This window comes from Conger conger, chromosome 1, assembly GCF_963514075.1.
Source record: "Conger conger chromosome 1, fConCon1.1, whole genome shotgun sequence".
Lineage (NCBI taxonomy): Eukaryota > Metazoa > Chordata > Actinopteri > Anguilliformes > Congridae > Conger > Conger conger.
The window spans coordinates 71,743,908-71,771,661 of record NC_083760.1 but is presented as its reverse complement, the minus strand read 5'-3'; the positions used below and the strand labels follow the sequence as shown (position 1 = coordinate 71,771,661).

Sequence of the window (27,754 nt, the reverse complement as noted above, 5' to 3'; positions counted from 1 at the left end):
ATGTACAGATAAAATGAAGGAAATGCCATATTAGAGGGTTGGACCACCACAAGTTGCCAAAACTGCAGTCTGCAACAATATTCTTCCACAAAAATGGCAAACTTTTAACTTTGATGTGTTTGTCTTTGATTGATATGAATGTTTAACGCATAATGTGCTAATAATAATAATATATGTACAATTAAGTACAATAGTACAATTAAGTGCTATAATTTCAGCTTAATGTACAGCAAACGCACAAAATAGGATGTTATGTTAGCATGTTTATATCACGTTAGGAATATATAGGATGTGAACATGAACAAAACTGTACATTGACACAGGCCTGCATATAAAATAAAGTGGTTGTTAATAGCCGTCTGCCATACATAAAAGTTCCCCAAGATGGTGCTAGTGTGACTTATTCGTGGGACCCACTGAATACAGCTCGGCCCTGCTGCAACAGAGTTACACAACCTGTAATTCAGTCCTCCTGCGGCAAGATGCCGATACAGTCCCTTCATAAACCTCTGCGCGAGAAACAATGGATTTTGTTACAGCAATTAAGACAAAAACTAAACAACCCACAAACAACACATGCATGCCCAATCACTTTAGCAAAAATACAATGTTTTCATATTTCATTTAAAAACAATGTGTGTTGCTTTATGATTTGTATATAATAATATCAAAATGCTTTTCTGAAACAAATTGGTATTGGCTTATTGAAATGATTGGTGATATCATTTGGCCTACAAAACTACCGAGAGATATATCATTTATAATATTAATATTGCATGGGTACAGCCTTCATAATGAATTATGCATAAACAGCTTTTTGTTAATGTTAATCAAAGGCCTTTACATGTAAGAAACGCTATAGGACTACATGCACGTTAGCAATGCACGTAGGGCTAAATATAATGATAGCATAATATTGAATGTCAGCAACACATATGCACCAGTTAACCTTAACAAGTTTGTATACACTTCCAACACCTTCAGAGTTTCTAATGTTTATCTGAAACTGGATTATGCCACCCTAAAAGTTTTTCTGAGGGTGTTGCTGTTTGCATCGAGACGGTCTGGCTATTAAATGTCAACATATGGTTAAGCGCATGATGAGACTAATTATCAGCCGACTGCGTCCACAAGATATGCTAACTTACGGAAATTGCTCACTAACTACACTTCATCTCTTGACGTGTTACATTTCTAGCTGTGCAGCTCTGGCGGTTGATGGGGAGGGACTTCCGTCACGGTAGTAACGTTAGCCAGTCCGGAAGTTGTATTTCGGCGGTAGTGGGGACAGGAAAATTGTATTGACTAAAGAGCGACATAAAGAGCCAAACGCCGAGGGGCTCTTTAACTCTGGGAACCCTTGTGCCTTCCATACATTTATTGTCCGGCCACAGATACATACGACAGAAGTGCGACAGCTGGTGCGTCGACGTAAAAAAAAAAAAAAAGGGCGAAATGGGCAGAAGTACACATATGATGAAGTAGAGGAGAGGCGGAAGAAGAGAAGTGAGAAGTGAGAAGAAACCAATAAACATGATCGTCGTACGGTACTAGCTGTACTAGCTGTCTAGTTGAGGACATGAAGCGAAGTGAGTGGAACATGCAACCGGGAATGGCTCGTTAGCTGCCGAGAAAACGTGCGTGCGTGGCATGAGTAGTGGTCTGGTTGTGCTTCGAATAGCTAGCTAGAGTTGGTACGAGATCTTACTCGCTGTTTCACTTTACCTTATACTCAATGGGTTGTATGTCCGAAACAATAAGATCCGACAGCGTAAATCAGTCACAATATGCATGTCTGGCCATCCGCACATCACACAATGTATTGTTTACTATCGTGTATCAAAAGTTGCTGACATATTTGACTAAATTGCATTGGCAGCTGTTAGTTGTATTTGCAGTGTTTTTAAAACTTGCCATTCCTCGCCTGTTTCAAGTCGTTGACGTGTAACTTAGCTACCATACCGGACTTGTTTACCTGTACGGCAGTGCGTCCACCAGAAAGAATTTGTTTTTTTGTTGTATTAGCTAGAGCTCTAGGGGTTATTTAAATAAATACAAACAGTTCGTGTGATTATGTAATGGGTGGTACTGGTATAATAACTTGTAACACATTTCGAATATTTCAGTTTACCTGTTGATGCTAGCTGGCAAACTCAACATTTAGCCACAACACTTTGTTTAAAGGTGTGTAGCAAGTTGTACATTTTACACGTATGATTAATAAACTAATGACCGAGCAACTTTGACACGACAACTGTCACATGGCGACGGCGTGTCATGTAGTTATTGGGAAATTTGCTGAAAGCGTAAAAAGTAAATGTCCGAACGTCAACCAGCATTTAATGATTTAAAAAATGTTTCATCAGCCATACAAGCTTACTCGGTAAAATACCAAACATAATGGCTTAACTTATAGTATATAGACGGTACCATAAGTAAAGCTAAATTTGCTCATGATGCTTACAGTAATCAATCAAACAATGTGTTGAACTTATTTGAATCTCTCTATTTCAGGTTGATGGCAAAAGGCTGAAGTAATGGATAACCCCCCTCCCCAACCCAGGAGTACCCTATCTCTCCCTCTTCCTCTACCTTATCTTCCCTCTCCTTTTTGCTCCTGTGCTTTCCTCTCTTCCTACACGTCCTCTCCATATCTGTGTGATACTCTGTTTGGTCATCCATGTCCAAGCATTCCTGTAGATACATACATGTAAACTGTAAATGTGTTTTCTAATAGTTTCATATATTAAACCACAATACATATTTCCTTAATAACCAGTCTGTCTGTTCATGTCTTCTGTCTGTCAATCATTAAATCAAACCCCTTACTCTGTGAATGGATCTTTCCTCTTTATAAGAATACGGGAACCATCTATTTTGACTTCTGTGTGTCATTCCACTGTAGAACCCCCTTGTTTCCCTATCTTTAACTGTCATCAGTGTGACCACTTGTAATAACCCCTGTTGCTTCTGTGGTCTCATTGGGCCATGGTCCGTAAAAAAGGGTCCTTTATCTTGTGTGGGGTCTTCCTGTTTGTTACCTGGAATGCTGTGCTTCTCCTCTTTCTTTGGGGGCGGCTTCCCACTCGCCGCCTGGGAGAGGGAGGTCAAGCTGAGCCTGGGAGCAGAGAGGAATTGGGAGGGGCTGGATTAGACTTGGCCAAGGAAGTGATCCGATTGGCAGACCAAGTGGAAGCTGAGCTTGAAACCCAGAAAAAACTTCTGCTGCAGTTACAGAAACACCGGCCATTATGGGAAGGACTTGGAAGGAGAGTGATTGATAGCAAAAAGGGAGGAAAGGACTTGCCACAACCACATCAGAAATACCCTGGTTTTGCCAATGTTGACCAAAGTAAAGGAAAGCAAGATAAAGATTCCATAATCCTACCTATTCCCAATATAAAAGTAGAAAATAAAGGACTGGTTATCAATGAAGACAAATTTAAAAGCACAGTTGCCTCTTCTACTGATGTAATTCCTATCTTGGTTATTGCTTGTGACAGAGTCACTGTGAAGAGGTGTCTGGACAAGTTAATACAGTATCGTCCCTCTGCAGAGCTTTACCCAATCATAGTCAGCCAGGACTGTGGTCACGCTGATACTGCGCGTGTGATTGGCTCTTACGGGAGCCAGGTGACTCACCTTAGCCAACCTGACCTTTCAAACATTCAGGTGCGACCTGAACATAAGAAGTTCCAGGGTTACTACAAAATCTCCAGACACTACCGATGGGCTCTCAACCAGGTGTTCAACACCCTCTCCCACTCTACTGTTGTCATTGTGGAGGATGACTTGGAGGTAAATATACATGCTTTTTACCTAATAAAATAAATTGGTTCTCTGTGTGGGGAAAATGGGGGAGAAAGAATAAATGACCACATATCAACAGGCTCTAACCGAAATATGATTCTGAAAAGCTGAAGGAAAATATATACTTAAAGTGCAGATGGCTCACCCTCCTCTTCTATTTTCCCACTATATGCAGATAGGAAAGCAGAGAGATGGTAACTAATAGTGATGGGATCACAGTGCTGTGGCTAGGAGTGGAACCCCCAGCAGCATGGAGGGATTTGTATAGTGGCCCAGAGATGGCTGCTTTATGAATTGTGCCACAGTCCCCAGAAAATATTAACTTTTCATGAATTGTATATGAATGATTATACACACATCCTGAGATAAGGTGTTGGGCTGAGATAATTCATAAATAATAATTAAAATAAAACCTACACACCTGAGAAGGATCCAGACAGGATGGAAATGTCTTTTTTTGTGCCCATCACCAATTAAAGGTGTGTTGGAGTTGACAAGTCTGCAGGCTTTCTTTTGATTAAGATTTACTTTTCAACCATATTTTACTTTTTACTTTTGTTGTGTCAGCAAAATTGCACATTTTCATGAGGGATTCAGCTCACACATTTCACAGTATAACCATTATACATGCATCTATATTAAAATAAATCAGACAAAGACAACCTGGTTTTGTAGCTCCCCTGGTGGGCACTCTGTTGTGCAGGGTGCTGTTTTTCCACAGCTCCACCCTGGTTAACAAATTGAAATGAAGGATTCAATCAGTCCCTGTTCCCGAAGTTTTTTAAATATCCCTGTGAAAAGTGGATAAAAGTTCATAAGCCTTGTGTAGCAGAACATGAAGCTGAAATGTGAAGTCTCACATACTCTAATGCAGCATGGAATGGCTCCTTCCCCAATAGTGCGTTTCATGGTTTAGTACAGTTCTTTTCCACATCACCCCTGATCACCAAATTGAAATGAAGGTTTTCATTAATTTGGCGGATTCTGATTTAACATGTTTCAAATGAAGTGAAAACTGAAGACTGCTGAGATTACTCCATTGCTAGATACTCTGATGCAGCATTGGATAGCTCCTCTCATTATAGAGTGTTTCATGGATTAAGGGAGGATGCAATTGCCAGAGAGATGAGGTGATCTTGCGAGACTGTTTGTGTAAAGAGACCTCTCTAATCCCATACATTTAGTCTGAATGTGTCAGCGGATTGATGTTTTTGGAGTGAAACATCCATCTGGTTGAAGCTCCATACATGTCCACCCTACTTAATGGTTGGTTATTCTGGATATTTGTATTTTTTATTGGTTTTGTTGATTTCACATGTCCCAGATTAATGGAGTACTTGAGATGGCTTTTATCATTTTTGTATTATATCTATTATTTTCCGCCCGATTGCTACAATTTGCATTGTTCAGGTGAAAGACCTCTAAAAATGAATGCATTAGTTTTACAACCAACAACCCATTCGAATGCAGTACACCTTTCTGGTGATTCATTTATGGCTACCATATGGTTTCGTATCGCAATATGCTTTAACTATATGAATTATAGTACTTCTCATCGGTTTCATCTCAATATTTTTTCACCTCATTCAAAGTTTAAATTAGTGTTTGAACCTGTAGAAAAGATGCAACACAGAATTTAGCCACTCACTTTTATTACAGAGCAATTTATGGTTTCTGTGCAGTGGGCCTCCTAGCATGATGTGTACCTGTTGATGTTCTATTTACTAGTATCTAGTTGCAGTGGGCAGTTATTTTGTCCTGTATTTTTGTGTTTTCTGAAACTGGATTTGAACAGTCCCATACTTACATTGAAGGCAAACATGAAGACCAGGGATCATCAAATCTGGCCCTTGAATCCAAGGGCCAGCCCTGGTTTTCTTTCCACCCTGGTAATTAACGGATTAGCCCGACTGTCTTCATACCTGACTCCCAGGTAAATGGAGGGTGGAAATCGAACAGTTCTCGGGCCTCGAGGACTGTGATTTGATGATCCCCGACGTAGGGCACTTCATTTTTGTGTTGTTATTTATGATGCTTAAACAGATTTACATTTAGGAATATAGCAGATCATTTTTTATCAAGAGTGGCTCCAAAATAAATGCTTATAACATGGCAAGAAGAACTGTGTTAAGTCAGACAAATCTGTGCCAATAGAGATAAGTGCAGAAATGAATAGAGGAAAAAGCATGTGGGAGGAGGGCCAGGTGTGCTAATTTAAGCTTTTGAATAAATGGTGCTTTTCTAATAATAAAAAAGGCTTGGCTGAAAGCATTCTAACAAGTACAATATTACAAGTTTGCAGAACAACTACAGGTTTAACCATATGTATGTATTTGTTTGCCTCTCAGCATTTGGGTGTTTCCTACACGGCTGTGTAATCAGTGGCATCTCTTGTACTTTTTGATGTGTGTATGTGTATACAAAAAACTAGTTTTGAGAGAATTAGATTATTAATTTTAATTCTTAATCAATTGCAAATAAGTATTGAAATATGTGTGCAATGTTTTTACGGTTTGTTTTTCTCAAAAGTATAACAGTGGTCATTGCTCCAAGGTTATATTATGCATATCAAATATCAGAAAGATCTGAGAGATCAATTTTAAAAAGGGTCCATTTCCACCGGAATGATCAATTTGTTTAATTTGCTTGGAAAAAATCCAGTATTCAAGTCCAGGTTTGATGCTGTGCTGTAGATAAATCATGTGCCTAGATAAGCTGAATTTCCCGTAGCTGAATTGGTGTCAGTGATTGTATATTCTCATTGTCTTATGTTCTTCCTTGGTAATATATATGATCAAATCAGCTGTAATATAATTGTATTTACTCTGTTTACCAGAAGCTTTTTAGGTATTCTGTTACTGATCAGTTTAAGTTAAGACAGATCTGGTTTGCATTTGTGCCCTTAGTAGTGCAGTCCAAAAGACAATCTCAACCACTCTAAATCAACTAAATTTAGTAACTTTTAGGTCATTATGACTGGTAGCTGTAGCCTTCCAGGAGCTGGACAGCCATTTTCAGACCGTGTCTGTGAAGTGTATTGTATTGGTGAAGACAAATGGGGCTTCATGGCTTGCTAAATACAACTATAAATATTTGACCTACTTGATTACATATTGATTGATGGGCACTAATCAAAGCAGTATATAGCCTAGATCCTACCACGAGTGCCCCTGAGTCATTGAAGATAATTACTGATGCAGTTGTGTAGGGCATAAATATAAATAGCATCAGTGGAATTTTATTCTATAGAAGGGAAATATCTTTGCTATAGCCACAGCAACAAAGTACACAAAACATGCTGCTTATGAACCAGGTAATGAATGATACTGCCATCTTTTTTATTGTGGTGTCGTTATTGGCAAGTGCTTTTTCAAATCACAAAATGGTTGGAGCTTTTAGGTGTTATTGGTAGCTCGATGTTTTGAATCAGTCCGGTGGAAAGCACTCCCACATCTGATTGATTAATATGGATGGGCGGTAACCAGCCATAATGGGGTTCATGAAGTCTTACTTTGCTGTCACTACTGTTTATTTAATGTAGTGGGTTAATTTCTAAGTTAATATTCAGTTCAGACCTAGTCAAGTAATGCATAGTAGTACTTTGGTAAGCTGCATAGAAACTTTCCACACAGGATTATTTATTTGAATTCCTGTGCCACCTTAGCCTGCTTTAGGTGACTTTGACTGTAATTATTTACTATTTATTTTATTTATTTACAATCCCGAAAATAAAGATGACATTGGGCCGCCTGTAGTATAGTGTTTAAGGTACATGACTGGGACCCGCAAGGTCAGTGGTTCTAACCCCGGTGTAGCCACAATAAGATCTGCACAGCCATTGGGCCCTTGAGCAAGGCCCTTAACCCTGCATTGCCCCAGGAGAGGATTGTCTCCTGCTTAATATAATCAACTGTACATCGCTCTGGATAAGAGCGTCTGCCAAATGCCAATAATAATAATAATAATGTAACAACATTAAAACCACTTATAAAGACGAATATAAAGCCAGTTTAAATGTCTGGAGCTCAGCCATTTGACTCCTGGTCCATTTTAGAGAGCGTGGCTAAATGAATTTGATATGTTGTTTTTTGTTGTTGTTTGTTCTTATTGTCTATTTGCTGAAGAACTTGGGCTGAGGGCTTATTGAAATCTGTTAATTATTATGTGTGCTAAAGAAAGGTCATTTTAACAAGAAGAATAGTTGGTAATAGTTGGATGCAGGAACTTCTGGGCTGAACTTGTCTTCCTCTCTTATAGGTGGCGCCAGATTTTTTTGAGTATTTCAGAGCCCTTTACCCCATTCTACGTTCAGACCCAACTCTGTGGTGTGTGTCCGCCTGGAATGACAATGGGCGAGAGGGGCTGGTGGATCCTGGAAAGGCAGAGCTCTTGTACAGGACTGACTTCTTCCCTGGCCTGGGCTGGATGCTCATGAAGGAGATGTGGACAGAACTGGAGCCCAAGTGGCCTGCTGCCTTCTGGGACGACTGGATGCGTCAGCCAGATCAACGCAGAGACAGATCCTGCATCCGGCCAGAAATATCAAGAACATTGACGTTTGGGCGCAAGGGCGTGAGCTTGGGTCAGTTTTTTGACCAGTACCTGCGCTACATTAAACTCAACACTGACTTTGTGCCTTTCACCACACGGGATCTGTCTTTTTTGGTTCGTGAGATATACAACAACATGTTTGAAAAGGAGGTGTACAGCGCCCCCTTGGTGAAGGCTGAGGAACTGAAGGGGGGTACATTGCAGGGTGTAGGGCCCTTTCGTGTGCAGTATTCCAGCAAAGACAGCTTCAAGCTGCAGGCTCGCAGTTTGGGGGTGATGGATGACTTGAAGTCAGGAGTTCCTAGAGCAGGATACAGGGGTGTGGTCAGCTTCATGTCACGTGGACGAAGGATCTACTTGGCACCTCCCAGCGGTTGGAGCCACTACGACACCAGCTGGAGCTGAGAGGCACACCATGGGCTATAGTGGGAGTGAAGAACCGAAAGAATCATTGGAGAGACAAATTACTGTGTGTCAGAAAAGAACCCGTGCAAACCAAAGAAAACTGTAGAAGGGGAAATGGGAACGTGAATAGTGAGGCTGAGACATTGGAGGGTGGGTGGAAAGGGAAAAGAGATGAGTAAAGTATAAGGAGAGGAATGTAGATTATGGAAGTATTGGGAAAATAAAAGGAGGAACCATGGTAAACTAATGGTGGTAAAGTGAGACCTGTAGGTGAATATACAGCGCGTATACCATGGTATACCAGTGCTAAAATATAAAATCAAAATAAATAGAATATGAGTTCATAAAGGGGGCTCAAAATAAATATGCAATTTCGTTTTTAGCTGGATGAAAGTGAAAATTTCACATGAACTGTGATTTGTTGACAACAGTGTGTTGTGGATGCCATGTATCCAGCTATTGTTGGTAAGTTAAATAAGAGTCTAGCTTGCATTTCAGCTGACAATAAGTCTGGAGCACTCCGTACAAGAGTGTAACTTTAGCACTATATAAGCTAGCTGTTCCTTTGCACCAGTGCACCCCCCCGGACACTTTTTTCAGTCAAAATTTGCATCGTATTTTTCTTGCAACCTACACAGGGAAAGATGCAGCTGAGTCTTTGCACACATAAGTGGCAAGCCAGTGATTATCTTACAGTTAGATACATGATCTTTACTCAAGGTGTGGCACATCTCCCACTAACCACAACAACACATACAGTTGGTGCCTGCTGACAGACTTGAGGCACATACAGTAAGCAGCATAACCCTGAGCAACCTCACCCAACCCCAGCAGAATGAAGTCAGTGTTGACTTTTTTATAGCCTGCTAATGAAACGTCCAAACTCAAGCTTGCTGTGTCTAAGTTACAGGTTTTTGCGTGTGCTTGGAACAATAGCCTTTAAAACTGAGTCATGCTGGAGGACTGCCAAACTAATTCAGAATTGGATAATTATAGTATATGTCACCAAATCAGGATGCAGTTGCTGCTATTATTATCCAAGCATGTTATTTTTCTTATTAGCTTTCAGACAGGTTAATACACAACAACTTCAGGACATTAATAAATCAGCTGTCTTTCATACACCATCTCTTTGCTGTTGATTTCCATGCTTTTATTGTTTGTCTTGGAGGATGGGCCCTGCAGATGAAGCAGAAAAATATTTTCACCATTGTTAAGCAAATGTATCTTTTTTGCATTTGTGTAATATTGTGCTATTGCCTTGGTGCTTGGAACTTCTGGCCATTGTGTCTTTTGTCTTCCACAACTCTTGCTGCATATAACGGCAGCAATATTATGTTATTAGCTTTCACTGGAACTCCATGGTACGTAATGTCAGCTCAATGTATGACATTTGCACAAAATATGACCATGTCCATTGAAAGAAACTTTTCAACTGACGTGCAATATGTGGAAGCATTTCTTTAATTCCGCACCTATCAGAACAAGCAAATAATTGTGATTATTGGGGATAAATTGGTAACAAAAATCTAATTATGGGCTTCAGGCTGTAGGTTATTGAATATTATAAGGTTTGAGCTTCTCGGAAGGTATGAATGAGAGCGATGTATAATTAAATTCTTCGTGCCACAAGCATATTCCTTTGTTGTCAAATTTGTGAAACTTTGGGTTTTTTATTGCCTGGGCATTTTGTGCGCTAATATCCTAAAAATAACCATAGACAAACATTTAAAATGATTAATGATACTCTATTTACCCATTGAAACAAAAAATAATTCTTGTTAAGGCTGCTTGTTATACAAAGATGTATTGTATATAATACTACATCTTGAAATCATTGTTTGAAATAATGGATATGCATGCAGCTCTCAGAATATTATTTTACAACAGAGAAATATTAGTTTTTTTGAAGGAACATAAAATAATGTGTGAATCCACAGCCTGAAATGTTTTAACTTTAGTCTTAGGACCAAGGAGCCAAATCAGACATTTATCCTTATCTAATGCTCTTATGTCTAAAGTTGTGACTACAGTCAGATACAATAGTCCTAAAACTCAAATGACAGCATTTCCATTCATGTTTGTGTGACTGGTAAGCACTGAGTGCAGGTGTTTAGGTTGTGTAATGCTCTGTAGAGTGCAGAGCTATTGTGCTTTGTCTTCTCTGATAGGAATGAATTCTGCGGTTGTTTCCATCTCATTGTTTTGAATAACTGGGGTATATCTCTTCCTTGGCTCTACATACAAAAGCCTTGCTTCTCATTGTCAGCAAACATTAACCATAACATGTTTTCACTTCTAAACTGCTTTAAATATTGCTGCTTAAATTCTCAACAAAAATAACACCTTTATTTAACCTGAATCCCATTGAAATAGAGAATCTGTTTTACAAGGGAGACCCAGCCAAAAGGACAGCATAACATGACACAATAGAAGATATGCAATGGTACGCAATTTAAAAATGCTTAAAACCGCATAGCTTCCTGAATTTCTTATTTAAGTTTATGCAATTAAATTTAACTCTCAACACAAAGTGTTCTTGCAGGTCATTCTAGGACAAAGAATCCAGGAAGACAAAAGCCTTCTTATAGTCAGTTATTACCATATTATTCTGTTCAATCTACCCTGAGAGCCTTTGTGTGCATTTGCATAATTCTTGAAAACTACTCATTATGTGTTAAAATTGGAGAAACACATTTTTGAGAAATGGTCCAAGTTAAACATATTTAGGTCCATGGTCCCCTTTAGATGCCCTAAAATAACCTCTTTTCCAGGTGTTTCATGTAACAGAACAAATTAAAATGCAGTTGGCTTTGAAAGTAATCACAGCACCTAAAGATTTATCAGCCAGGCATGGCAGTTTCAACCAGGAATCACACAATATCAATGAGTAAGAAACACATAATTACTTTCTACTATAACTTCTCATAGAATACTTCTATTTTCATTTGTCTCACTAGTCATCTGCCTTTATTTGACTAATATTAAAGTGACTGTAAATGGGCTGGAAATAGTTGAAATAACCAGTAAGTATCACAGAGGGATGTATCCATTACACATCCATCCAAATATCTATTCAAATTATTGTAAATAGCTATAATAACACATTTCAAGTCAGACATAAATTCTGTATTGGAAACAATGTCAGGGTTGTATGGGCATGGTCTGGAGCACCTCACCACCTCATTCTACACCTCCTCAACTGTTCAGAACATGTACAACCCAAAGTAAATTGTATTGGAAACAAGGGAGACTGGGAGAGGGATAAGGTTGGTAGAGGGATTGAAAGATAGCAAAATGCAAATGCCACACATTGTTATCCACTGCATCACCATGCTACCACATATATCATGCTATAAATCTCTATAAAATCTACAAATATCATGAAACGATGGGAGGAGACCTGTATTATTCCATTATGGTTCCTGCCAATATTATTTTTAATACTGACTCTTAAAAGCTATGTAATAGAGTAAATATCATTCCTAAAATCAACATTTTATTTTATTATTCAGGGCATACATTTTTTAGAAACTAATCAAACGTAATTGTTTTGAGGGAGCAGCTTTGGGTTTTGGCTTTATCAATAACAGCAGTATGATGAATACTAATAAAATACTGAATTTGATATTTTATCAATCATATACAGTATTTAAGATTTGTTTCTCATATATTTTATATAAGATTACTGAATAGGTGCCAGGTAAATCAAACAAGCTTAATTGGTGCCTTAATCGGAACTAAAACCAGCACAAAGACTGAATTTCCATGAACAGGATTTAGGAAAAACATGAACTGTGGCAGGGCTATGTGAAACAGTCAGATTGGAAGAGTGAGGTTCAAACGTTGAATAGATTTGAATAGAGAAGGATAATAAAAAAGCAGTACACACCACCTGCCTAGACACAGACATACATTAAATCTTCCCTGATGTGTTCATGCAATGCTCAGACATTGATTCACCAGTTAGTGCAATAAATGGGCCTTGCAGTAAATAATGCATTACACACACTCCGTATGAAAGGAGGGTTGATTATTTCAACCCTTTATTGACTGGACTATACAGCACAATAACTATGCACTAGAACAGAAGATACATGGTTTTACTGCAGAATATATTCCAAAGGACTTTTTTAATGTGTATCCGGTACAGGCCTGATTTGGTTCAGAATAAAAAAATAGCAAGGCCATGTATCCCATTCTCACCTGTGAAATAGTTAAGAACAACACCCACAGCATACTTCATCTTTACTGTGCAGAAGGAAATTGCTGTATGACAGAGACGCCTATTATGATTTCAAAAAGTACATTTTTAGTGCTGGTCCAAGTTAACAATTATCTGAAAATCAGAGGATATAATCTTACAAATGGTCCTTTAAGTGTCATGTAATCATTATCTATGTAGGTTTGTCTACAGGTATGTCTACAGATTTTTAGAAATCCTAGATGTATGATAAGTGACAAGTGCACTGGGAGTGAACCTGACATACATTGGATGTAACTATCGAAGTATTGAGGGGGTCAGGGCTGACATACCACACATATTTTCAAATTCTGTATGCTCTGCCACCACCCCAAGAGTAAGAAATTAATTTGGGTCAGTGTGCTGCAACACATAGGTCAAATATAATTCACTCACCATAACCTTATGAATAACAATCTACAACAGTTTCTACTCAGCTGCCCAGATTTTAGAACTTCTTTTTTTAATAAATAGACCCACTTGCTCCCATTATTTCTTAATCGCGATTCAATTTTGGGTTTCTCACCGCCGAAACTGAACACCTGAACATCTGAAAATGTCAAAATAACTTCATAGCACTTGCATCCCACAAAGTTCTTGCAAGAAAAATTGTTGTTGACTGCTGGACATGACACAACTTAAGCCGAGGCCCGATTTTACAGAGTGGGTGGAAATCTCATGGCAAACTGTAAGGGCAAAAAGGGTAAAAGAAATTGATAACTTAGCATGAGCAGGGGCCAGAGCCTTAAGGCACATCATACTAGAGTGCAACACTGACACCGTGTCAATATCCATAGAATAAAGTTGTCTGTGATAATACTGGCAGTGATTGCACTGGTGATTTTGAGGCAGTCTGGGTAAATAGTGCAAGATAGTTTATAGAAATAGCATAGCTTTGACCCCCTGCAGCAATCGGTTATTACCACCCACATTATCTCATTTTTTCCAGTGTGTGACTGTTATTGCGATTGGTTGCAGTCATTCCTAAGAATATTTACTTCTGTTCAATGACAGTATGACAGACATTCCCAAACCTCCAGAGACATGCTCTATCTTCAGCCTAAACTGTCAATCTCTATCTCCCGGGCTGAGTGTTGCTGGTCTTTTCATATTCTAATTATCTAATCAGGCCATGATTGCCAATTAGAGGAGGAGAATGAATTCCATGATGAGCAGTTTTGACTTCTTGCCTTGTGTTGCAAAAAGAAAAATATATTTTGCAGATATGGAATAGAGGAACAGCAGCTGATAAGGTATTTCCATATTCACATTCTAATCAGTTTAACACAGTGTAATAGCAGGCTGTGTGCTCATATCTTTTTGTGCAATTTGTTTTAATAATGTCTTCCGCGCCAATTCTTGCAGGGCTGAAAGTGGGATAGTTACAGTTATTCTAACCAAATATTATCCCCTGCTTATTGCAGGAAAAGCTACCTTTTGCCAATTACCACTATCACTTCACCTGCGCTGCAATGACCTGCCTTTTGGAGGTTGCCATGCATATTTACACTGAGGTGGTTTATCAATGCCTCCAAGTTGGTGATTTTCTATTGTGAATTGGGTTTGGTGAACTCGACACATGTATGTCATGTTATGCACTATAGCATAAAATAATCTGCAACAACTCAGCAGTCTAGGGCATCACGGATGGAGGTCCTGGGTTCGAATCCCCGTTGGCCGGGGTCTCTCTGTGTGGAGTTTGCATGTTTCCTCCAGGTACTCCGGTTTCCTCCCACAGTCCAAAGACATGCAGGTTAGGCTGATTGCAGAGTCTAAATTGCCCGTAGGTATGAGTGTGTGAGTGAATGGTGTGTGTGTGTCCTGCGATGGACTGGCGACCTGTCCAGGGTGTATTCCTGCCTTTCACCCAATGTATGCTGGGATAGGCTCCAGCCCCCCTGCAACCCTGTTCAGGATAAGCGGGTTAGGATAATGAATGAATTAATAAATAAAAAACAGTAAATATATTTAAATAAAAGTATATAGTTTTCCTGTATGATTGAACATAAAATATAGATAATTTTCCATGTTTTTATATGCAGCCTTTTTTCTCCATGAAAATCCCAGTAGATCAGCAGTTTCTGACCTCTCAGTCTGGCAACAACAATCATTTCACTTTCAAAGTCAAAGATGTGAACATTAACTGATGCTCCTGAAACCATATATGGTAAATGGCAGGCATTTATATAGCGCCTTTATCCAAAGCGCTGTACAATTGATGTTTCTCCATTCACCCATTCATACACACACTCACACACTGACGGCGATTTGGCTGCCATGCAAGGCCCCGACCAGCTCGTCAGGAGCATTTAGGGGTTAGGTGTCTTGCTCAGGGACGCTTCGACACAGCCCGGGCGGGGATCGAACCGGCAACCCTCCGACTGCCAGACGACTGCTCTTACTGCCTGAGCCATGTCGCCCCTATATATGAATGATTTTATGCATTATACTGATGTCAGATGGGCTGATTAGACGTAGATGTACAGGTGTAAAGTGCTCAATGAGTGCATACCAGTGTATTATTTCTACACACTGAGCACTGACTGTCGTGTAAGTAATTGCAGTGCATACACATAGACAATCATTTCCACATGCAATAGTGTGGGAGACAGGGGGCATGTCACCCCAATACTGAAATCAGGAGAAATTGTGTCAGGAGACTTGTGTTTTTCTAGTACATACTGACGGGATAATTGTTGCTTCTGGTTATATCTATAGTAACACCATAACTCCAGCACGTCTGCCAAATGGAACAGCACAAACATTTCAGAAGCTGTTGCAGACTTTTAAACGTGAATTTAACTTTCAGAGCATATTGTAGCAAAACGTAACTTTTGGAATGGTGCACATTCGATGAAGTACTGTAATGTACAGCAACTACGGTAGCCGTGGAGGATTAAAATGAGTGCAAAACATGCATTTTCTATTTACCTTTTGTTCATGTGTATGTTGAGATTGAGTGTGGCAGTGTCAACGGTGGGAGGGAGGGAAGGGAGGGATGGGAGATAGTCCGAGAGAAACGGGTTGGAAATAAGGAAGGACTTCACAATAGCCATACCAATAAACAAGTAAATCTGAATTATATTCCAGACTCATTATTTTACAGACGGACAGCTAGAAATGTAACGAATTTATCACATATTATTTGAGGACTATGACAAGCTAGCTACTGTAGCTTGCTAGGTAGCGCAGCCAGCTAACGTTAGCTAACGTTAGTTTTTAATGATAGATTAACCAACCAGAAGCGGTAAAAATATCTCCAATTTAATAGTAATAAGTACGGTTAATATTACACATTTTAAGCAAACAATACGTGGACTGGTTGCATCTGCAATCTGAATTCTTTCATCATTTACACGCCGTATTATAGCTAACGTTAGCTATCTTACTGGGTGTATAAGTCCGCAATGGAGCCGGAGAGCTTACGTGAGAGTCCGGCGGGCTCCGGAGATCCAGAGCCGAGTGATTGGAGGGGGGAGACGCCCGGTGGAGAGGCGGAGGAGAAGGATGGGGGACCAAAGGACAGAGACGGTGATGGAGGGACTAAAGATACAGGGGACGACGGAGGAGAGGGCCAAGATGGAGATGGAGACCGCGGGAGGAAGGAAGAGGAGAGCAAATACGAAGAAGAATTGGACCCAAGAATTCAGGTAAACAAAATATAAACATATATAGCGAGCTATATTTCTCCAATATAGATGGAGCAAAACAGAAGTTGCTGCAAAACAAAACATATATATAACGTTAGCCTATGTATATAAAAAAGTACATTACATTTTTTATTTTATATGTTAAATATGTTGTTGAGAATGCTGTATTGTGCCGTGTTCCTCTATTATAATCGGAAATAAGTTAGCTAGCTAGCCTAGCTTCCTTGGTAACGTTAGTTCTTTCCCTACCGTTTGTGCTAAATGAGTAACGTCATCTGCTAACGTTGCTTGCTTGTTATAGCTAGTCAGCAAAATGGGTGGTTTAGCCATCCCTGCTGTAAAAAACAGCTCCGGCTGGTAGCTGGTTGACCAGTTCAGACCAGCTCCATACTCAACATGGTTTGACCAGGTCAAGCTATGTTTTGAAACCGCTGGTAGGTGGTCATTTCAAGCTGGTCATAGCTGGATTTTACACCCGGGATGTAGCGTCATGTCACTGTATTTAATCGGTTTCTTCGTAATAAAAAATGAGTTAATCTGGGATTATGATGTAATTTATTTGCAATGCACTTTGTTATATAGGTCCTAATTGCAAACCGTTTGTACCTTCTCAGACCTATGTCTGAGCTGTTTTAATAGTACTACTATGTTTCTGCCAGTTAAAGCATCCTGAAATATTTGAATTACATGTATTATTTTGTTAAACTGGTTACATTCTTGCCTTTCAGGAGGAGCTGGAGCACCTGAATGAGGCCAGTGAGGAGATTAACAGACTAGAGCTTCAGTTGGATGTGAGTGTTACCCAAACACCGTTATTTGGAGTCCAAATCTGTAGATTTGGCAATTCCGTGTCAATACTGATCTTGAAAAAAATATTGTTGTACCTTTTTAAGATCTTAAAATGATTGTGGTACCTTCAAAAATAGGCTGGTCGTATGGCTTTGTTGATCACTTGAGGTTCTCAAGAGTAAAATCAAGAAATATTCAGCCATTGATTTCTGATTGCCTTATTGTTGAAGTGTACTGTTTCTTGTTCACAGGATGCAAGATCAGGTTACAGGAAGATCCTTACAGAATCAGCCAGGAAGCTGAATGCACAGGGCTCCCAGCTTGGCACCTGCATTGAGAAAGCCAGGCCATACTACGAGGCTCGTAGACTGGCCAAAGAGGTACATAAGAGCAAAGCCCTTCTGTACACTAACCAGTCACAGTAGAAGTTTCTCGTTAACATGCTACTACAGGGTCTCGACTTTCTGACTAGATTGTGATATGTTCAGGATTCTTTCAGGCTTATTGGTAAGAATACATCCAACCCTTCACCCCTCAAAATCATCAAGTGTAACTGAGTTAGTAGGGATGTAATTATTGGCGACAGAATGTGGAAGAATCACCCCCTAGTGCTAGAGGCAGTGTGATTAGTGTATTTTGCAGTGGAATGTGATTTTTCCACTGTGTCATGAGGACAGTGGGTACAGTGGTTCAGACTTAACACCAGACCTACCTACATTATTTATAAGAAAAAGACTAGGTAGATTACTTCTTGTCCTGCCAGAGATGTCACAAATAATCTAATTATATGCATAATTAATGTGTAGAATCATAACAAATTAAAAAACATTTTTATGACGATTGGATTCCATAATTTTTTCACACATGGATTGTAATAATAATAATAATAATAATATATATATAGTATATAGTACCTTTCATATAAACATAACACAACAAAACAACATTAACTCATTAACTGCCTTGGGTAACAAATGTGACAAATACTGATTTTAAAGAAAGTTTTCCATAAATAATTTAATGAATAGTATTTGCTATATAGACTGCATTCTCTGCACATGTTTGACATGTTCAGAGGCTATTATAATATTTTTTGTATAGTTAAAATGTCACCCAGGGCAGTTAGTGAGTTAAATGTGAGTTTTCAGCTGCCAGTAAAGATGTCCACTGAGCCTGCATGTCTAATATGTTTAGGTATGCTGTTCCATAATGCCGGAGCATAGTTAAAAAAGGCAGCACTCAATTTTGTGAAGTCAGCAGCAGATGACCAGAGGGCACATGGGGATTGTAAAACTACAGCACATCGCAGTCAGTAATTAGACAACGCGGGTAATCATAAACACACTTAGTTATTTAATGTGACCCTGACCTTGACTTCAATCTTAGTAGTTCAGGGTTTATCTTACTGACAGGATGCTTGACTGTGGTACAGACACTGTTGGCTTTGTATAGTGTTAGATTGCTGTGGACATCCACTGCACAGCAAAAATATCAGGAAATAACAGGTGTTGCATCACTTTAGTGCATTCCTTCACCACCTTTAATAGTTTAATAGTCATGTCATCTCTGAAATTATAAGTCTTATGGGATAGTCATTTCACCCAGGTTTATTTGGATCTGTCCATGTTTAATTTATCTTATTAGCATAAAGGCTAACAACATAAACGGTATTAATGGCCTAAAACGTGAGGTGCGTTCAATATCGCAAACGCTAGCTAACGTTAGCTGACTTTGGCAAATATTCAAACTTTTTTCTGTTTGCCCGAGCGTTAGCTAACGTTAACTAACAATTTGAAAAGGCAAGTAAATGGCTGCCGACGGGGAAGACACTATAATACACTTTAATCAATGTAATATTTGTTCTTCCCTTAAAAAATAAATCACAGATAAGCAATGAATCAGCTAGCTGGCATCGTTGAACCTAAGTCGCATCCATTTGTATTTAAATTGTGTTGGTGGCAATGAAATTGAATGTTCATTTAATATCGTTCGACAGTAACTGTTTGCTGCGTTCACTGTCTTGAGGGCGGATGTGATAATTCCAGACTCTCTCCATGGCTCATGGTTCTTTTTCTGTCAATGCAGCATGATTTGTTTTCCTTTCTCGCAAAGCATTGCCATTGGTTACTATCATTGTCACTGGTTACTCTCTGTGTTGTGTGATTGGTGTCGTCTCCTCATTTAATGTGTTACTGCTTAACCTCTCCCAGTGCAGTGATTTAAGGTCTTCATCCACAGTGTGTGGTGACTGGTTGCCTTCTTCTTCTAATGCAGTACGGTTGTATGTATTCCCTACAGGCTCAACAGGAGACCCAGAAGGCTGCCCTGAGCTATGAACGAGCAGTTTCCATGCACACAGCCGCTAGGGAGATGGTGTACGTGGCAGAGCAGGGGCTCCTAGCAGACAGGAATACGCTGGATCCGACATGGCAGGAGATGCTCAATCATGCCACCGCCAAGGTGAGAGTGGGCGTGGGCAGTGAATTCCCCTAATTCTGTCATTTCTTTGTAGTTGTGTCACAGCTTGGAAACCTCACACTTTGACATGGCAACTTGATGGGTGAGTGATATGTGAGGTGTGAATAGTCAATCATATCCTTGTCAGAATTTAGAGTGGAGTCGTTTGATGACACCCACCTCCCATAACCACTTGCTGTCATCACTGCAAAATGCTTTAAATTACATTCTAGCAACACCTGAGGTAGTTCTCTGAAAAGATTAAAGTCAGGGAAAGAATTAGATTGAATGCTCAAGGCATTTATAAATCTGACTTATTCAGGCCACCTACATGGCATGTTTTTTATTTTATTTCTTTGCTTTATTTTTACTTTTATGTAACAACTTTAATAGAGATTAATTTACATTACATTATAACATTACATTTAAGTTTTAGTTTAGATTCATATTGGCTCAAATTAAATACTTGAAGATGTTTTATTCGCTTACATAATGATAGACCATATCTGTCTGCTTGCATCTTGAGCAAAGGGAACAAAAAGAAAAACAACACACTTGTTTGTACTGTTTAATAATATAATAATAAACCTGGCTTTGCCAGCATAAGTTAAATTTTGGTGGACTAGGGAAAGAATCATTGCTACCCCACTGTCACACTGAACCGTAGGAATGCTGTTTTAGCCTCAGGAACTACACCAGCTAATGTTACGGATGTACTATGAATCATTTTGAAACATAAGTCAAGTTAGAGTGAATGCTTTTATACCATGATCTATTCAATTCTCTATTCATTTTTTCTGTTCTTCCTTTCATCCTTTTCGCACTTGTCTTCTAGAGATTCATTTTCCATGAACAGCTTCTGAATTATAAGAGAAACGTCATGTAAGTTCAGTGTGGCCTTGGCGCAATGTAATTACATGTAGCTATTTTATGATACAAAACTGTGGCTTTTATTATGTTTCATATTGCTTAGTAAACACCTTTGTTTACGGTGATGTGTACAGCAAATGTAACTTATAACTTATGGTTATCTGTCACTGTCATAGCTGCTGCAGTGTATCCCACACACCATAGCTCATTAGTGCTGTCTTTAAAAACACTCATTTATTACATGCATAGTAGGGAGTCCTGTCTGAGTGTGAAATTGGGAAAAATCGGAGTACGGCTGTTGTGTGATAAAACGCTCTGGCTTATTTCTGCCAGGGACAGCGCTTTTATTCTGACGTGTGAAACAACAGTAGTAAATGTGCTAGCATTTAGACGTCTTGACCCGCGGTTAAAGGAAATTTGCTTGTGCGTCACGCTGTGGAAATGCGCTTGTAGTCAGTGTGTGTAATAGCAGTTTTTTGGGATGTGCTCTTCTTGAAGTAATGAGAACTGCCGGGCCCTTCCGAGGTTCTTCTTGTGTTGTGGCGCGGCGGGTTCGGTAGCGCTGGGCAGGACCGGCTGTCGGTGAGCGGTGCGGTCGCGGCCGCGGCTGACGCGGTGTGTGTGGCGCTGGCAGGTGAACGAGGCTGAGGAGGAGCGTCTGCGCAGCGAACGGGAGCACCAGAGGGTCACGCAGCTCTGCCAGGATGCCGAGGCCCGCGTGCAGACTTTGCAGAAAGCGCTCAAGAGGGTCATCATCAAGTCTAAGCCTTACTTCGAACTCAAGGCTCAGTTCAACTACATACTGGAGGTACGTGCGCGACGTACTGGAGTTCCCAGCCCGCGCTGTGGGTGCGGTATTCTGAATGTTTATCACGAGTTTGTCACGAGATTAGTTGTGTATTCATCAACCGCTTTAAGGGAGCGAATTAATGATGATTGATACATCTGAAGAGTTTTAGTCTCACAAGCCAGAACTTGCCGCTTGATGCGTCTTGGATAGATGCATCAGACAACAACAGGATTTAGAAATACATTTAGAGTCCCATCTTTCTTCTTAGTCATGGTTAAAACTGCATGGCTGCACACTGAATCACGATGAGAATTTTAACCTTGCGAAAGAAATGTATTGTTATCCACATTTTATTCAGAGGAAACATAACTGAACTAGAGAGTGCTTCAGGTATTTCATGTTTTTCAAATATACATTGCGTTCCAAAGGAAGACACGGGGGTCTACAAGAGATGTGAACGGCAAGATCACAAGCACAGTGGCGAGAGGTCCCTTTAGCCATGCAGTATGTGACCACTACGTGGTCAGGTAGGGTCTGTGTGGTTTGATCGCTGCTTTCCCCTCTCCTTTACTTCTCCCGTTCCTCTGTGATCCTTTATTCCTCCTCTGTGGACAGACTGGTGTTTTCTTGGATGCTGGCTAACGGCTACCCCTCCCACTGATGCAGTGGTGCTTGTGGCAGCCTTAGTGCTGCATTTAATGCCTTATCCGCAGGCTGCACACTGGGGACTAATTTTCCTGCTGCGTGTCACACCGTTTCCTGCTCTCTCTCTCGACATAAACCAGCTGCCTTGAAGAGCTGAAGGCTATTCTTCCCCCCTGCTCAAAAAGCCAGCAATAAACAGACGCATGAACCTAACAAGTCTGAATTTAATTTCATTGTCTGTTTAAAGATGTTGAGTTTCTCATTTCATATTTTTGCCAGTATCCCTGCGGTTGTTTGTTGATAAGTCTTTTGGTGTCATTTGCAAGGCTTCTTTGATTAAACAGTTCTATGGAAGGGAAAGTTCATCTTGTCCTTTCATATCCATCCACCCACCTGACCTGGGTCAAATATTAATAAATTAATTATTTTAAATATAATTTGCACTTATATACTTACTGCAAGCTCATGGCTTCAGTAAACGCGTACTTTCAATAGAAGAAGTATAATTTCATATTATAGCAGAAAATCAATGAGAAGAATAGAAACATTTGAAATCCCATCTCCTTTCCAGAGTGTTATGCATCAGGATGCATTCGTCCATCTCCTCCCCATGCAGCCCACAAGGGATATGTGTCCAGTCCAATATCCTGTGTACAGTCCAATAGCCTTCCTGTGTATGAAGTATAGGCTACAGTGAGCACCATTTCGTTGGACAGTGACACATTTTTGTCATTTTGGTTCTGTACTCTAGCACTTTCAGTTTGAAAGGATACAATGACAATCCAGGTGAAGTGCACACTTTCAGCTTTTGAGGGTATTTTCATCCATATCGGATAAACCGTTTAGAAGTGACAGCATCAAAATACCTATTTGGCCAAATTTACAGACTTTCCACCCAAACACCTGGTATACATACGCATGAACACATTGAACTATTCAGCAAAAGTCACAGAGTGACATCATCCCCTCAAAATACATCATAATACAGTTGCAATTTTGATCCATTGTAACAGTTTAGTAAATGTGGCTTAGATATTGCAACGTTGTAACAACTGATTTTGCTTCGGACAAGCAGCCATAATCTTTTAGTAAAATGTGGCCCTCATGCTTTTTGTGTTGATGCCTTAGTGTTCAGTATTCAGTTCAGTATTCTGTTTTCAATTATATCAAATTATGTTTCACTGTAATCAAGAAATAAGCTAATCATAATTAAAATTTCATTTTCATTTTTTTGAATAAATAATCAGGTTATATTTTCTACAGAAATCCCTGAACACATAATTTGGAGTATTGTTATCCATAGCAAGCAGACTAGATTTGATTGTCAATTAAATCATTTTCAATGGAATTAATTTTTTTTAAAGAGAAGGGACTCCCATTCGCTTACTTTTGTCATGGCTTTGCTTGAAGGCTTGCAACCGTTGTAATTGAGGGTAAGCACATGCTAAACCAAAGCAGCATTGTGCTAATGCAATGTAAAAACAAAATCTCTAATCATTCTCCTCCAACCTAAACAAACTGCAGACAACAGATACTTTCAAATCCCTACACTTTTTCTGTGACTTTGGGGAGGATACATTTTCTATTTTCTGATTAGGTTCTGTCCATCTCTTCTGTCATACTTTCCCATCAATATTACATCACAGCCGTGACTCGACTCTTAAATCATCTCTGGTCCCACACCTCCAAAATATAACCTCCTAATATTTTCTTCCACCAATCACTTTGTGAGCATGTGCATCTACACACGCTCACACGCACGCTCACATGCACACCTGCACACAAACACACACTTTTTATGTGGATTGTAGTGTTTGTCTGTTTTGTTTTGTAGCGACAATTGTCATGGCGCTTGGTCTTCTCTTGCACACTTTTGTCTATCCTTTCTATACTGATCTCTGCTTGCTGCCATACCACCCCACTCAACAATCTACACAGGATGTAAGATAGTAGAGATCCAAGACCAATGCTCCCACACTGCCTCATTATCTTATTTGGCCCAAATTATTTGAAACGAATTACTGGGCTGCATTTAATTTCACTGACATTCTAGAAAATGATGTGTTCGTTCTGGCATGGATGTAGTTATAGTAAAGCATGTCGTATTAACCTTGATTTCCGTCCTTCTCTTCATGGATGTTACCCCCCAGGAGCACAAGTCTAAGGTGGTGCAGCTGGAGGAGCGCGTGTCCAAGGTGAAGACCCGCTATTCGGTGGCGCTGCGTAACCTGGAGCAAATCAGCGAGCAGATCCACGCCCAGAGGGGGCGGCGCCGGTTCGCAACGGGGCAAACCAATGCCTGCGGAGGGCGGAGCTCTCCGGTGGGGGCGGAGTCTGACTGTGAGCCTAGGGGCGAGGGCGGGGCCTGCGGGGGAGGGGCAAGGGTGAAAGACTGGGCGGATGGAACGAGGGGCGGAGACAAAACCAGGGAATGGGTGGAGAGACACCGAGCCTCGGGCTGGGGGGAGAGAGAGCGGGCGGAGGCTGCGGAGAAGGCCGGCTCAGACACGCTCTCAGTTCTCAGCCTGCAGACCATTGCCTCTGATCTGGAGAAGTGCGACTCGGTGGAACACTTGGGCGACTTTTTAAGCGATGTGGTCAGCTTGTCAGGGGAGGAGGGAGAGAAGGAGAGGCGGGTGAGGGGAGAGGAGAGAGCAGGGGGGAGGGTGGCAGCTGCTCCGTCGGGGCAGGATGGAGCCAGCGGCCAGACGCAGACAGCAGGCAGGGAGAGCTTTGTTAAGCAGCACCACAGGAGTGTCAGTTTGTGAATGGGCAGGGAAATGCAGTGCTGTTACACGCCTGAAGGGAAGTGCATGGAGGCTAAATGCTAACTTCAGGCAAGAGAAGAAAGTTAGAGGCAGGAGAATTAACTTGGATAAAAGCGACACTAACCCAGGTGTAAATGTTATGTAGTAATTAAATACACATTTTAATTGATACTTAATTACTTGAAGATAAATTGGTTTCATATGTTATGTACACACACACAACAGGAACCCCCACATCTTAAATACTGGCCACTGGAAGGGGTGTTTTCCTCATTCCAATCTTGTCTATTGTGCTTCATTGTTATGTGAGAGAGAGGCAACATGAGAGGGCAACTTTGCAATGCATGATGGAATAGCTAGAGGTCATTAGAGCAAAATCACACTGAAATTAGATACTACAGGATGTCATAGATCTATTCAAACAGCTCTCATTGAAATTGTATCAGCTTCATTGAGTTTTCCTGTTTACTTGAGTATGGCTGAATGAGAACATGCCATGTTTTTTTCTTCTGTGATATGTATTATGAATAGCTGTGAAAAGGTTTATAATATGTATGCTTGTCATAAATGTAATGATGAGGGACTAACATGAAGACTACTTATGACTCTATACATTGACATTAAACCATATAGCCATATAGGAAAGTAGTATTGTCTCTGGAGAAATGTAGTAGCACACTGAATAAATCCATATTTCATGCGATAAAAATACCAGAAAATCCACAAATATGTTCTATGCTGCACCTGCATGAGAACTGGGTTATTCACTTCCCATGAATATTGTAGAAGAAATGTTTGTCCTCAAAGCCAATGGCAAAACAATAATCTTTCCAATACTCTCAGTTTTGTAACAGTACTTGCTCCATCTTGCTGAAACATTTTTTTAATTTGATTTTTTAATGCTTTTGTTATGTACATTCTGAAGAGGTTTATACATGCAACCAGATCCTAAATGGAAAAATAGTTTTCAAGGTAAAGTAAAACATTTATTATCCCCAATTATATATACTGGGAATTTAAAATGTTAGAGAATTATTGTATGGTTGTTTTCTCTATAAGAAACAATTACCCACTGCCTTTGCCTAACCAAAAATAGATCTTAATTTGGCATCTGCCTAACGTTGGAAGTGATTTTTCATATAACCTTTAAGTATTGTGATAGTATTATTTAACTATGAACAATTTAATAAAAATGCCATTCCATTTGGATCATTTCTGGACAGTGGCCATTTTAATTGTAGGCTTAATCTTACAAGTTTCACTCAAGTGTGACACTTTAACCCTTTGATTTCAATAAAGCAACATGAGACCAATTGCATTGAAGATGTGTGTCAAAGGAGGTTCTAAATGTTTTCATTTGTTTCCTTTTTTGCTCAAGCTGTTTGATTGGCCAGTTCTTTCTGTTTGCTGATGAGTGACATTAATCGATGAGAAACGTGTAAATCCCGCTGGATTGTGGAGAATTGGATTGATGCTGTTAAGGAGTGAACCTGGAGCAGTGCATATAGACCCTAGGGGTTGGGGTGGGGTGGGGGGTGGGGGGGACACCATATGAAATGAGGGCAAGAAGCTTGTTTATTTTGTATATAAATTTGGGAAATGATTACATGGAAAATTGTGCAATTTATTTGAACACTTGGAAATGCTGGTTATTGCTGGAATTGAACAACTTATGTGCTGTGTGCTTTGACTGTGTATCTCCCTCTTTCTGGCATCTTTATAGCATCCGTCTCTTTTTGTGCCTCCCCTAGTTCCTACTCATTCTTACAAGCACCCATATAGTATGCATCTCATTTTCATCTCTCTCTCTCTCTCCCTCCCTCTCTCTATCTCTGTCTCCCCCTTTATTTATTTATTTTCTGTGAAATTAGTTTGAAGTGAAGTGGATGTATTGCAATATCATTAATACTGTTAACATAATGAATATAAAGTGGCAATTTATGCAATATCTTACAGTCAAATAAAAAATATTTAAGATATTTTGTCTTTTACTTTTTTGTCTTGTCTGATTCGGGCAAGCCAATTCTGGCCAGGTAAATCCGGATTTCAGGTTAATACATTTGCACACTTCACAGATTAACACATAGTGCAGTCTGTAAGTATTCAGACAATTTCTGTTCTTTTGGCTCTGTACTCCAGCATATTGGATGGAACAATGAATATGAGGTTAAAATGCAGACTGTCAGCTTTAATTTGAAGCTATTTACATCCATATTAGGCAATCCATGTCAGAATTACATCCCTCCATTTTAGCAGAAGAAAAGTAATTGCAGAGTTGGCTTCTCAGCTGCTTTGGATTAGTATTCAATAGCTTCCTTAGTGCAGGCATACGAAAGCTTTCATTGTATAGTCTTTCTCGGCTTTTGATTGCCTTTGCGGTCTGTTATTGCATTTGTCAAAATGAGGACCAGACAGTCTGTTCCTCATCTTCTTCTTCATCTATACCTACTTATTTATGCGATTATCTAATCAGCCACTTGTGTGGCAGCAGTGCAATGCATACAATCATGTAGATATGGGACAGGAGCTTCATTTAATGTTCATTAACCCATTATGGACTAAGGTGCCCTATAGAAAACCCATAGAAAGGCCTAGGAATCACAATGCATTTCAGCGCTTGTGTCATGAAAAACGGTCATGTGATCAAACACAACACTGGCGTCACACCCATCTGTTAAGGGACATGTAATGCGCAGGTCGTATCCGTCTGTTAAGGGAGATGTAATGCGCGGGTCGTATCCGTCTGTTAAGGGAGATGTAACACACCGGTCACATC

At 39.9% G+C, this 27,754-nt stretch overlaps 2 protein-coding genes across 2 annotated transcripts; both read left to right on the top strand.

The window, feature by feature from the left end:
• The first annotated feature begins 1,230 nt into the window (after positions 1-1,230).
• Positions 1,231-10,401, top strand: mgat1a (alpha-1,3-mannosyl-glycoprotein 2-beta-N-acetylglucosaminyltransferase a). Its single transcript, XM_061244481.1, has 3 exons — positions 1,231-1,589; positions 2,515-3,798; positions 8,068-10,401. The coding sequence occupies exons 2-3, from the start codon at positions 2,989-2,991 to the stop codon at positions 8,764-8,766; spliced, it is 1,509 nt and encodes a 502-aa protein (XP_061100465.1). The 5' UTR covers positions 1,231-1,589; positions 2,515-2,988; the 3' UTR covers positions 8,767-10,401.
• Positions 10,402-16,015: 5,614 nt separating this feature from the next.
• On the top strand, positions 16,016-26,488 carry sh3bp5la (SH3-binding domain protein 5-like, a). Its single transcript, XM_061250895.1, has 6 exons — positions 16,016-16,659; positions 17,388-17,450; positions 17,700-17,828; positions 19,747-19,908; positions 21,410-21,583; positions 24,361-26,488. The coding sequence occupies exons 1-6, from the start codon at positions 16,417-16,419 to the stop codon at positions 24,976-24,978; spliced, it is 1,389 nt and encodes a 462-aa protein (XP_061106879.1). The 5' UTR covers positions 16,016-16,416; the 3' UTR covers positions 24,979-26,488.
• The last annotated feature ends 1,266 nt before the right edge of the window (positions 26,489-27,754 follow it).